This window comes from Rattus rattus, chromosome 11 (assembly GCF_011064425.1).
Source record: "Rattus rattus isolate New Zealand chromosome 11, Rrattus_CSIRO_v1, whole genome shotgun sequence".
Classification (NCBI taxonomy): Eukaryota; Metazoa; Chordata; class Mammalia; order Rodentia; family Muridae; genus Rattus; species Rattus rattus.
Genome location: NC_046164.1, coordinates 87,183,938 through 87,197,528, shown reverse-complemented (window position 1 = coordinate 87,197,528; position 13,591 = coordinate 87,183,938). Strand labels below are relative to the sequence as shown.

Here is a 13,591-nt window from a genome sequence, read left to right as displayed (position 1 = left end):
GACCAATGTCCCCACTGAGCCCAGCATCTCATCTCCTTCCCAGGGAAACAAGACTGGTGCTTGTGTGCAAGTTGAACGCTGGAAGGGAGGGTCTGATTTGCCCAGACATAATCACTGCTTTATGGCTTTCACTCGTTCCTGAGGTGTTAATGCAGATCAAATGGGAAGCACTCCAGACAGAACCCTTGTAGCCACCGCACTGCCTAGCCCTCCCTTTGCAATCGTTAATTCTTATTGTAGGATCTAGAGGTAATTTCATTTGCTCTCTTAATGCTTCACAGGTCTCCCAGTGGCACTTGCAATCTCCTGTCTCAAATTCCCATCTTGATCAATTGTTTGCAAATAATTAAGCTTTTAAGAGATAATGTCACAGGGCTAATGTACACAGCAAAAGCCGGGTCTCCCTCCCTGTCTGTTGGATGGTGGTCAAATTTACTTGGGTATCCCAAAGTGATTAAGCTGATTGGTAGAGCAGGCCCGGTTACCGTACAAGAACCTCACTGATCTTTCTTCAAGCAGTGTCCTTGTCATTTACGTGCAATAGAGCATAGGTGATCGGGGAGATGGCCAAAAGAAAAGGAAGCCTTTAGTTGCAGGGGTTTGGAATGAGCTTCCGGTTTTCTCCTGAAAATGGCGCCTTTCGGGGATCACTCTTTATGCTTTGCAGCATGGCTTCTGCCCTCCAGCCTGTGGGTGAGCACAGCAGGACGGTGCATGATGGTGGGGAAGCCTTGCCTGCTGAGTACATGGGGGTGGTTGGGTTTTGTTTTGTTTTGGTTGTGATTTTGGTCAGTCCCTTTTTCTATGTCTACAAAGTCATGACTCATACTATCTACAAACAGCCTAGGTAGTCAAGATTCATAGACTCTGAGATGGCCAAACTACTGGGTTTATGTTTAGAAGCCTACTTTCCTGTGAATTTTCGGCTGAATGGGTATCAGCTACATGGAGTCATCGTTTTCATTTAGGTTTTGGCAATTACAGTTTTTTTTTTTAAAGGAATTGAGAGCTTGTAGGATACCACATCCAAGGCCAAGGACCATGAAATGAAAGAAAAACATGACTCCTTTACCACAGACAAAGAATTTGCTCATATCCCAGTATGTACGAGGTCCTGGATGCCATTCCCCAGAATATTCAATTTATACCCACACATATGTATATACAGTATATCCATCCTACTCCGTGCCATACCATATCCCTTATTAATAATGCCCAAGTCATTGTGACATTTAATTTTATCCAGGCTCATTCATATCTACATAAAAAATATATCCCAAAGAGCTGAAAATTGCTTAATGGAGACAGAGTGCTGGTCTCTATAGCTTGGGGCTGCCTAGCAATTATACTTCATGGAATTAGACACAGTTTGTTCCAATTACTTAAAATCAGAGCACATGAAAAGTGACAGAGGGGAAGAAAAAAACCCTAGCCCTTTCTCAGTTTTGTGATATTTAAATTATGAAATCAGAAACTACACGTTGATGCGAAGAAACCGGTGGAATTTGCTGTGGAATTCTGGGGGCCGCACTGCCTCTCTTTGGAGCTGTAGTGACTCAGGTAATTCTAACGATCCAAGGAGAATTTTTCTGACACCATTTGCACAAATAAGATGTGAATTGCGTTTGTCTTATAAGAATGTATGTAAAGCTCGCTCACAAACAAGCATGCAAAAATACTCCTGAAAAAACACAAGACAAGGAAATTGCTGTGACAACTCTCAATTTTCAAAGTAGCTAAATATGAATGGCAAAAATACTAATTTTCCCATCCAGTTCTGGTCATAGCATTAGGACAGTCAATAAGGCAAGGCAGGAAGTGGTGTGATTCAGTTCTACTGAAGCGTGAGAACAGACGTATTTATTAATTCTCCTGAAAAATAATCGACAGAAACTTTTGTAGGGACTGGGAAACTAAGTAAATAATGTTGCAGAAAATGTTACAGACCAGAGTATACCTGCCTGCATGTTTATAACTTTGTATTCAAATAGCATCAACAACTCAGTGGTAAGAATTGAGGACTTAGGGCCAATTAGATGGCAAAGGTTCCTGCAATACCAGTTCAGTCTCTGGGCCTCACTTGGTAGAAGAAGAGAACGAATTCTTCAAGTTGCTCTCTGACCTCTACAAGTGTGTTGAGACATGCATCTACACACCACACCTCCTACATCACAATCACACACACATGCGCGCACACGTGCACACACACACACACACACACACACACACACACACACAAATGAAAGCAAGTATATACTCCAACATAATAGTTTTTTGTTTTGTTTTGTTTTTTATTAACTTGAGTATTTCTTATTTACATTTCCCGGTTTCCGGGCCAACATCCCCCTAACCCCTCCCCCTAACCCCTCCCCCTCCCCCTCTCTATGGGTGTTCCCCTTCCCATCCTCACCCCATTACCGCCCTCCCCCCAACAATCACGTTCACTGGGGGTTCAGTCTTGGCAGGACCAAGGGCTTCCCCTTCCACTGGTGCTCTTACTAGGATATTCATTGCTACCTATGAGGTCAGAGTGCAGGGTCAGTCCATGTATAGTCTTTGGGTAGTGGCTTAGTCCCTGGAAGCTCTGGTTGCTTGGCATTGTTGTTCATATGAGGTCTCGAGCCCCTTCAAGCTCTTCCAGTTCTTTCTCTGATTCCTTCAACGGGAGTCCCGTTCTCAGTTCAGTGGTTTGCTGCTGGCATTCGCAACATAATAGTTTTATCTGGGAATTTCACATCGGATACCTCAGTCACACTCACTTTCCAGTCCTTTCTCTGTCCTCCCCTCCAAACTTCTGATCTCCTCCCCACCAAAAAAGGAAGAAAGAAAAAGTTCAGGCTGTGTTGTCCTTATACTCACTAGACCATGATCCAACTCCCAGTGGCCTCCTAAGGAAAGCTGAGTCCTTTTTTCACCTGTATCCCACCCAGGAGCCATCATTTGTGGAGAGTACACTCAGCCTCCTTAATCACCATTTTAAAGAGTTCTCTTTGATGGCTTCCTTTTCAGTCTGTTACTTTGGTGGGGGGGGGGAGATGTTGTGGAGGGTAGGAGTTGTCACAGAAGCCGTCTATGTATCTCCTTGGTAAGAATCGTTTTTAAGAAGGAAAATTGCACATTTCAGAATGTAGTTTGTAATTCTTATTGGGCACTAGTGGTTAGAGCTGCTAGTTGAGAGGCTTTTAACTTCAATGGATGTGAGAACTCAGAGTGACAAAATTGAGGGTTATAAAAGTTGTTCGCGTTCAAAGTCTTATAATTAGTAAGTACAGTATCATTTATAAGCTCTAATAGAGTCATTTGTATTATATACAGTTTTTCAACTAGTATAGACATAGAACTACTATATATAAAACATTACAATTCAGTGTTCTGCTTGTAAGAAGAGAGATCCATCTGATGAGAATTGTGTGGCCTGCTTTTATGCAATAGGAATTATGTGTTAAGCTCACTGGGTGGTGTTTAGTTCTGTGCCTGTGCCTGTTTTTTCTTGAGTGTGGCCCTAGCTCATTATAGCTTAATACACGAGGCAATGCCACTTTTAGGATTGAGGCAAAGGAAATATTGATATGGGTGCCTACACTTTCTCTGAGCTCTGAAAAACACTTTATTATCCATTTTGGTGTTGAATCTGATTAGATAGTGTTTGTGTGAGGTACCTCAGTTATGGTTAGTCTCTTTGTTCAAATTAATTTCCCATTGCATACTCATCTAGACTTTTAGGATCATGATCAGTGAAGCAAAGAATTTTGAACTGGCACGTGACTGAGAAGACACTCCAACAAGAAAAGATAGAATAAGAAAATGTCTTGCTATCAGGGAATAAGGAAAAGGCTGATTCGAGATAAAATGTGTATGCATGGTGTGGTGTGGTATGGTGTTAGCATGTGTGTGTGCCTCTTTCTGTGTTTGTATGTGCCCATGTGTGTCTCTGTATGCATTTGTGGGCATGTTTGTGTTTTCCGTGACTCTGTATACATGTGTGTGTATCTGTGTGCATCTCTGTATGCATATATGTTTCTGTGTGTGTATGTCTGTGTGTGTCTTTGTATGCATGTGTGTCTCCCTGTATGCATGTGTGTGTATATGTTTCTGTATGCATGTCTGTGTCTATTTGTCTGTGTCTATGTATCTCTCTGTATGCATGTGTGTCTCTCTGTATGCATATGTGTGTGTATATGTTTCTTTATGCATGTCTGTGTATGTTTGTGTGTTTCTATGTGTCTCTGTATGCATGTTTGTGTGTGTGTGTGTGTCTGTATGCATGTGTGTCTCTCTGCATGTGTGGGTATATGTTTCTGTATGCATGTCTGTGTCTATTTGTCTGTGTCTATGTGTCTCTATGTATGCATATGTGTGTGTGTGTGTGTATGCATGTGTGTGTATATGTTTCTGTATGCATGTCTGTGTCTATTTGTCTGTGTCTATGTATCTCTCTGTATGCATGTGTGTCTCTCTGTATGCATATGTGTGTGTATATGTTTCTGTATGCATTCTGTGTCTATGTGTCTCTCTGTATGCGTGTGTGTGTGTATATGTTTTTGTATGCATTCTGTGTCTATTTGTCTGTGTCTATGTGTCTCTATGTATGTGTGTGTGTGTGTGTATGCATGTGTGTGTCTGTATGAATGTGTTTGTACCTGACCTTGAGTTGACCCTTGACAGTGACACTGAGAAGTGTAGTGAGTGTGTTATAAGAGCAGAAATGAGAGCGGCGTTGCTGGGTGAGAACAAAGTGCCAGGTGAGACATCAGTGGCTCTGAAAGGGCGTGGCCTGGTGGCTGGCTCTGCAGGTTATGTAAGCCCTGTGGAGGTTTGTGAAGACTCAGGCTCTGGGGGAGGGGGAACTATAGCTATTGGGTGTCCCTTCCCCTGGATGTTCTCCTCACCTGCAAAACAAGAGGGATGGTTGTTCCATTCATGTCACTCAGAGGGACCTAATGGGGCTTAATTACCATCCTGTCTGAAACAGACCTCGAGCTCTTTAGAGAAAGGCACTCCATTCCATGAAAGCAAAGCCTCATTCTAATTGTGTATTTATTGATTAAGTGGCAATCAAAGACAATGCTTATGGGAAAAATTACTACATCCCTGCTCTCTACGAGTATATCCGACGTGTGTAGGACATACTTAAAGTTACATATAAAAGCACTGATGTGATCATTAGCAATTTCTTAAGCGTCTGACTAGACATTATTAATGAGATTAAAAGCTATGTTAATTATCATCCAATAGACCAGAGTTTAGTTTCCATGGCACACATAGGCAGGTTGAGTCTTGAGGGTGCCCTTTCTCATTCATAATGGAGCTAAGAGTAGAAGACTGTCCGTCAGGACAACGCTATCTGGGAAGAATTTATAGGGGTGCAACCTTTCAGGGCAGCTAGCATCTCCATAGGTGGAAACCACAACTGCTTTTTACAAATGTATGTTGCAACTTAAATGTGTTTGATTGCCAAACAGAAACTGTCTCTACAAACAAAAATTTCTATAAAATTCCAGATTCATTTCATTATTTAATTATGCAATCAATACTTTTTATATTCTCTTCCTTATGAGGAACCGAGCTGGGCTTGTTCTTAGTACGTGAAATATGATGATCTTTGATTTTTTTTTCTTGGCCTTTATGCAGAATTCTAGCATACGTTGATCTTTAGGTGTGGAAACAATCCGTGATTCGTTGGTTTTCTCATCACTGTGAACAAACAAAACAAACCAAAAAAAAAAAAAGAAAAAAAAAAAAAAGAAAAGAAAAACAACAAAACAAGCCTGGCGAAAGCAGCGTGGGGGGAAGGGTTTGTTTTGGCTCACACTTTGAAGGGATACAGTCTGCCATAGATAGAGAGGAAGGTGCAGAGGGGAAGGCACAGCTGTGCGAGCCAAGAAGCAGGGGCAGCCCGATGCTGACACTAAGCAACTTTCTCTTTTCCCCATTTCTTCAGTGTGGGTCCCTAGCCCCCGGTGGTGTTACGCACGTTCAGGATGGGATTTTTCCCTCAGGTGATCCTCTTGGAGAGGCCTCACCCATGCAGAGGTGTGTCCCACAAATGACCCCCAAGCTTGTCAAACGACAGCGAAGGTGACACCAATTTTGGTTGAACTTTCGGGTGTTTTGCTCCAGAGTTGTAACAAGAGTGGCCTAAGTAATGAATACCTAGCTTAGTGTCAATATTTTAATCCAGCAGTACAGGGTTATGGAGGGGGAGTGCCACACCTGAATACCGGAGACCTCAGCTGAGAGTAGATTAAATCTCTCTCTCTCTCTCTCTCTCTCTCTCTCTCTCTCTCTCTCTCTCTCTCTCTCACACACACACACACACACACACACCCCCTGATAAAACACAGTGAAGATCACAGTAAACTTTCCAGCTTTGCAACAAATAAACTCGTTAAAGAGTAAACTCAGTATCACAGTTCTGCGGAGTATCCTGAACAGACGTTTCTACACTTCACTAATCTCTGTAATTGGCTTGTCTTTAGCTGCCATTAATTAGATGATGTAGTATTCCATTAATCAGAGCAACACACCTCAGCATCTTTCCCTTTAATTATAGACTTCGCTAGACGCTTTGGCTATTGACAAAATGGTACAAACGTTGCCTGCTCCACACATACCTTTTTGATCTCTTTCAGCACCCTTACCCTTCTGAAGAGCAGAAAAAGCAGTTGGCACAAGATACGGGACTCACCATCCTTCAAGTGAACAATTGGTGAGTAATTTGGCTTGAGTTTACACACACTTTGTTTCCCCCTCTGGCAACCTACAGTTAATGTCTGGCATAAAGAAGCCACACCCAGTTACTGCTGCTTTCCCTAGTGGCTCTTGCTGATCCAAGATGGGATCAAACTGAACAGCTATGGAGAGATATTTTCTAACATGGGAAATAGAATGTGTTGCCTTCTACCGCCTTTATGGCCCAACAGGTTTTATGCACAGGATGAGTGCGTATTGGGTAAATACTCACTCCGACTCACTTTCTTTGGCTTTTCTCTTCAGGATGATTGATAGAGTTGGTACCATACTATTTTCTACGAAAGAAGAAAGTGTACTATCACCAGATCGTAGTTGTAAATTCACTGAAAAACTAATTCAATTAGCTTTCGTTAGCATTCTGTGTTCAAAGATGGCATCCACTGTTCTCTTACCATTCAAATATGGAAAGGAAAAAAAGAGTATTTGGCTTTTTTTTTTTTCCTCTGAAGGTCTTCAAAATCTGATGTTGCTAAAGGTTGTTCCATGGTATTTCAAAGTAAAGTATAAATTCCTGCTCTGAGATAAAGCTGAGGTTATGTACTGTGGTCTAAGCTACAACATTCTGACTACATGTCCAGCAACATGGCATTGAGGCTTTGAGAGAGTGTGATTCATTTCCCTCTGTGACTCAGCTAAAGCCATGTTAACGATAATCGCCCAGGCCTACTGTCGTATTTGATGGGTATTGAAATCCAATCTCCCCTAAAAGTGAGGCTATCTAATTAATCGCCTTAATATTTTCAGATCAGTGTTTTTGATGGAGAAGTCTTATATTCTTTGAAGTACAATCCAGAAAAGCCTCAAAATCTGGTTGGAGAAAGGAGAAAACTGAGAATGGCAGTTTGTAGACACAAGTATTTCTTTCTGTTCAATAGGTGTCAAAGATTAATATTACAGAATCTCTGATTACATAGCCTAATCCATTTTGGCGAATAAATTTGTACTTGATGTCCATTGTACGTACATTAACAGACCCTTCACTGTTAGAGAGCCTCGAGCCTTTGGGGGATATTTCAGATATATTAAACCCCATTACAGAAAATGTAATTTCTGTCAATATAATCCCATGTGTTCTTCAACTTAGTATTTTAGAGATAACAAGCTACTTATGGTATATTTGCCTTCGGAGGATTAATTTACAAGTATGCTATCTGCAAGACACAGACGGACTCACATGAGCTTTGCTTGTTAAGGTTATCAATTTCTATGACCTAACCACAGCCTTCAGAGATCAATTTTTGCAGACCTCTTAGTGGATAGGAACCACCAAAGTCATATTGTATCTAAATGTGTTGAGTTCTGTTGCTTCTGAGGTTTTGCTGTCTGTTTATTATTTTTTTTAATCTGCTACTGTTTTTGAAATCTTCAAGACTTGTTAACTCTGCATTTTTGAAGTTGATCTTTCAGAGCAATCTGAATGATTCCCTAAGAAAGAGATGGCTTTATATGGGCGCGTACAATTGTGGTTTTAGACTTAAAGTGATGGCGAAGTCCTTTTAAGTCCTAATGTGAAATGTGGCATCTCCTTGGGAAACGTTCGTTGGTGAAGGTAAAAGAGTGGCATGGTGAGCTTAAATTAAGGAGCGCTAAGGAGCTGGCTGTCTGTTGTACGCACCCTTCGTCCTCAATGTTGCTAGCAGACTTTATTTTTAGAGAGTTAACAGAATAAATGCAGCACACTCTGCTGTGTACAGACCACTGGCGGGACATTACTTGCGAATGCAGGGGCAAAGAGGCCTTCCCGTGATATCAGCCAATCCATATCCCCACACAAGGTCTACCGGAGACCTTCCTGTCTTCGTCAGTGGTCGACCACAGTATGACTTGTTCACTTTTGCGTTAGAGGGGAGAAAAAGAAGACGAGGAATTAGGACGCTAGAAATCAATTTTCAGAGTGTGTGAGGACCTCAGGCTGAGGGTCTGATTGGCAGATGGGTAACTTCAAAATCACCATTACTTTTTCGAAAGGTCCCTTTTGGTGGTGATGCTTCTTCCTTGCATGGTTTTGATTTATCGACTCCCCTGGCCCTTGTTAACAATTTTCCCAGAGAGAATGCTTCTAAGCAACCTAAAACATGTGAGATGGGTTTCTTTTCTTGACATGTGATGAATATGGTGTTGATGTGTTTGATTCAAGTATAAGAGCGTTTTGCAAACTTAGCTGAACATGGTGGCGCATGTCTTTAATCCCAGCCCTCAGGAGACAGGGACAGGCAGATCTCTGAGTTCGAAGCCAGCCTGGTCTATAGAATGAGTTTCAGGAAAGCCAGGGTTATCTTGAGAAACTCTCTAGAAAAACCAAACCAAACCAAACCAAACCAAACCAGTCACCAAATAATAAGTTGGGAATAGATACATATGTTTTTAGGCTTTAGGTAGGAAAGAGCACACAAATAACGAAGAAGCCTTTTAAAAACTGAAGATGTCACAGAATCTTAAACAATGGCCTGTTTGAAGACTAAGAGGCAGGGAAAAGTAGAGCCGATTTTTTTTTTTTTTGAGAGCCTGCAAATAAGTACTTTCATCCCGTGGAATGAGGTTATTTTCTTCTCCTTCTCCTAACTTTAAAAATGATCACGAATGTCTTAAAACCTCCTCTTCATTTCATTCAGTTACAACTTAAAAAAAAAAATCTTCTTGGATTTCTTAAAACTTGTTAACACACATGTAAATTTTTGTATACGCTATGAGTCACTGTGGAAGATGTTTCATAAAGTGCTGAAGGGCAGGTTGGGTGTAGATCAGTCATAATTATTGGCAAGAACATAATGTATTGACATGCACGATATGTTAAGTGAGAACTATAAACTCCTGTCTAGTTGCTAGCTTGTCATAGGAACCTTAACAGATGTGGCTTCGGCGAGGCACCGGCGAGAAGCAGAGACAAGAACTTTGGGCACCTTCCTTCACAGCGACACTAAAGCCATTTTGTACCTTCGTGTTGACATAAAGGATATACTGTGCATGTTAGGTGACTAAGACAGAGCTATATGGGGAAATGGGGAAGTGAAAGAGCTTCACTGTAAAACAATAAGACAGATTGCATGAAGACAAGACAGATAAAAATGTAGTTACAAACATCCATCTCTACCCTACTGGTAAGAATCAAAACAGAGAGAAGGGAGTTCACCAAGGCTGGCACTGAGCCTGGGATGGAATGGGGTATTTATCACACGAGAGGTTGGAGACCAGCTCTGTGCCAACATCCTTTGTGGATAACCCACATAAAACACTGTAAATATGTAATTTGATTTACAGAAGATACTGCATGGCTTTCCCAGGTGAACGTCTATGAGTGATTACTTCAGTGTTGGGAGAGGTTTAGACTCAAGTGTGGTCAGTTGTGAGGTGGAACCTGGGCCGGGTGCTTATAGCTGCCTTCTCTCTGCTTATTCAGTCTCAAGTATAAGCCTCACTGAGAAATGGTGAAATTAACACTTTGGAACCTTCTGCCTCTGTTTTTTTATTTTTTCTCCTCATCGTTGTGGCAAATACTTCTGAGAACGATATTAGAATGTTGAGCGGTTTTTCATTTGAGGCAGAAATATTGGAGGTTTTGGCAGTAGATGGCTTTTCAGGCCCTTACATATGTAAGTACGTAGGCAGAGCTTTAAAAAAATCATTTTAGTATTCAGTTCTTTTATCAGGTGAGTTTTTGTTTATTGTTTGAGAATTTCCTAAGTGTGTACAATGTGTTTTTTATCTATCCCCCAACTCCCTTCTCTTCTAGGCAGATATCTAAAGAAAGCATAAACATACATGAACAGACACATACATGGACACGCACATGCATGTGCAAACTCAAAACCAATTTTTTGGGGTTTTTGTTTTTAGTATTCCAAGTTTTATATGTTGAAAGTATGAGTGTAGAATGTTCCAATACAAATTCTTACATTTTTAAGGCCAGTGTTGCAGGGCAGGGGCTTCCCTGTCAGGAACACTGACGTCTGATGCTATACAGTGCTAGCTGGCAATCTCAGAGGCACCCGTGTCTGCAGAGTACTAGCCCAGAGTGCACGGAGTGAACGTTCTAGCTTCTTGGCTGGCAACTGGACATGCTCAGGTTTTCCCAGAAAGCCCTCATGTTAAACACTTACCCTTTGTGCTGCGAGAAGGTCACATGTTTCTACACGAAAACTCTATAGTGCATATGAACTATTATAGGTATATAGAAGACATGTTCAGAGAAGGAAAACCCTTTCCTATCAATCGGGAGTATAAAATTCCAGGCAGCACCCTGACCTTTGATAAGCCATCAGAACCCGTCCTTGATAGATTGTAGATTGAGAATCCATACTGGATCTCCCCAAGTCGCTTACCTACTGCCCTTAAAACTGCCGAGCATTCAGGCATCGCTTCCTAGTTCTTACCCATGGGGGAAGGCTAGACTCTTACGCCACAGGCAGGTAAAATTGTAAGCTTTATTTTTAGAAAAGCTGATCTTTACTATAATAGCTTCGACAGCTAAAGGTCAGGTTTATTTCTGAATGGTAGTAGCGATGCAGCAAATACTTTTGTAAGTAATCAAAGATTCTATAAATATAGGGACCTGTTTAGACGTAAATGTTAAAACATTCACAAATTATCCTTTCAGCTTCTGTGATCTAAAAATCAATAGAGGTCAGTGGGTTCCGCAGAACTGTTCTGCTTTTCTTCTGATGTAATTTAATAACACATTTTACAGATGTTGTTTAAACATTAGGCACAGATTGTTTTGTCAATAAAGCTAAGCAGAGGCATGACACAAAGATGGGGGAAAAAACAGACGTTAAAAAAAAAAGAGGAAAAAAAAACAAAAGAAAACAAAAAAAAAAAAAAAAAAAAAAAAGCCACAGCAGTGTTCGGTGCAAGAGACCCTGGGTCATTCGTTTGCTACTCGAGTGCAAAATGAAAGTTCAACTGTGCAGTGATTTTTCCCTGGCTGGAAGTCACCTAGGGATGAAGCAACTCCACATGCACACACACAGTCATTTTATGACACAGCTGCTTCCGCTTTCCCTGTGGAGAATCGCAGAGTAACCTACATTTAAAGTAGACTTCCTAATTGATCAGTGAAGTAACAGGTGCAGCGGGGGGGAGGGAGAGAGGGAGAGAGGGAGAGGGGGAGAGAGGGAGAGAGAGAGAGGGAGAGAGGGAGAGAGAGAGACTCCCAAGACCGTCTCAGAATGTGTTGTTCTTTAAGACTCAGATAATTGCTGTGCTCTTACCCCGAGAGTCAATTCTCATAACCTTACCTTTACAGATACTTACTGTGATTGAGGTTATAGCAATCAGTAATACTCCGCAGATAAAATACTGTCTGGTTTGCTCACAAGAAAATATTGAAATCAATCAAGAAAAAATGTTTAGCTTGCATATTGCCGGAGACAGAGCTGGTGAGATGCCAGACAGTCCGGCCATTATTAGGAAGGGAGGCTAAGCAAATAGCTCTGAGGGCAGAGAGCTGTGAATGTAGAAACCTCCAGGTACTGTCATGTTGGAGGGTTCTAGGAGTTCAACCGAGACACTACTTTTCTCTGCAGATTTAGAAAACAAACAAACACAGCAAGCAAGCAAGCAAGCAAACAAACAAACAAAAACCAAAAATAGCTTCCTGTAAACAAGTCTTTAGAAAAATACTCTTGCTCTGACAGTATAATAGAGTTCGCTGAAGTCTCACATCATTGGTTTTGTCAGAATCCCTGCTCCCCTCCCCCAAAATCATATGCTTAATACTGTTGAATATGGACACTTTAAGAAGGACTAGGCATTGCTTCAACTCCTCCCATCGGGGAAATCCAAACACAGCTTTCTTTTGCTGTTTTGTCTTTCTGCTCTACCACTGAGCTAAACCCCCAACCCCGCCCCCTCTCCCCAGACACCACTTCTTAAAACTGCGGCTTCTCCTACTAGGCAGTGTCCCAATCTTCAGGCTAAGACTCTATAACCCCACCTGAAGCTCAGGCTTCCACCTGAGGAAGCATTTTGACACCTACAGGGTGACCAAGTGAGACCCAGAGTTGAGGGACCCATCCGATGTGAGGCCGGTGTATCTGGATGTGCACGATTGCTTTAACCTAGGGAAGGAATGGCCCGACCTATGGAAGAAACGGCTCGGGCTCGACTTTGAACATCATGCGCAGGCTGTACTTGTGGTGAGACTTCCTTAAGCCAGGTTTGCTGTTTTCGTTCTGTGTCAGTGCGAGCCTCTAGTCAGAGAAATAGCGACTCAGAGCAAGTGCCACACACTGACTTGGGTGTGTTTGAGCAGAGAGCATCAGGAACTCGTCATGGGAAGTGGGTTCCACCGAGGAGGCTGGCTAAGGTAGAAGACCTTGACTCAGCAGATGGCAAAAGGGCCAAGTGAGAATATGACGCTTACACAGGGCAAGTCAAGGAGAAAGAGGAGGGGAGATCCAAGAAGTGATGTTGAATTAAACGTTTAATCACGCTCCTCCTTGCTGACCCATGAGATGTATGTCCTTACTTAGGCCATTTTCTCACAGATACCAGCTTCCTGTCCTTTAAAGTAGACACGTAGGACTGGTTAGTCAGAACTCTGACCCCTGGCAGCTCTGTATTCTAGGCTGTGTAAAGTGCATTGGGAAGCAAGGTGAGGCTGATCCAATCACAGCCTAGCTGTAGGAGTGGCGGGGAAAGCACGGTGAAAGAGACGCATAGGAAAATTAATGAAAAAGTCTCTACTTTCTCTCATCTTAAAGAAGCAAGTCAAACACTGTAAAATAAAAACTGGATGAAATTAAACATTATTGCCAGACATGAAAAACATGTGTGCTGTCATTCCGAGGATCCGTAATAAAGATAAATCAGTTGTTTTTAGCAGTGTGCTATGCGCCTG

At 41.9% G+C, this 13,591-nt stretch overlaps 1 protein-coding gene across 3 annotated transcripts in view; it reads left to right on the top strand.

The window, feature by feature from the left end:
* Meis1 (Meis homeobox 1) overlaps positions 1-13,591 on the top strand; it is a 140,607-nt gene that overhangs the window by 109,407 nt on the left and 17,609 nt on the right. For all 3 annotated transcript variants that reach the window (XM_032916385.1, XM_032916386.1, XM_032916384.1), the window contains exon 9: positions 6,633-6,709. In XM_032916385.1, the coding sequence (XP_032772276.1) occupies positions 6,633-6,709 (77 nt within the window). The remainder of the gene's footprint in view (positions 1-6,632; positions 6,710-13,591) is intronic.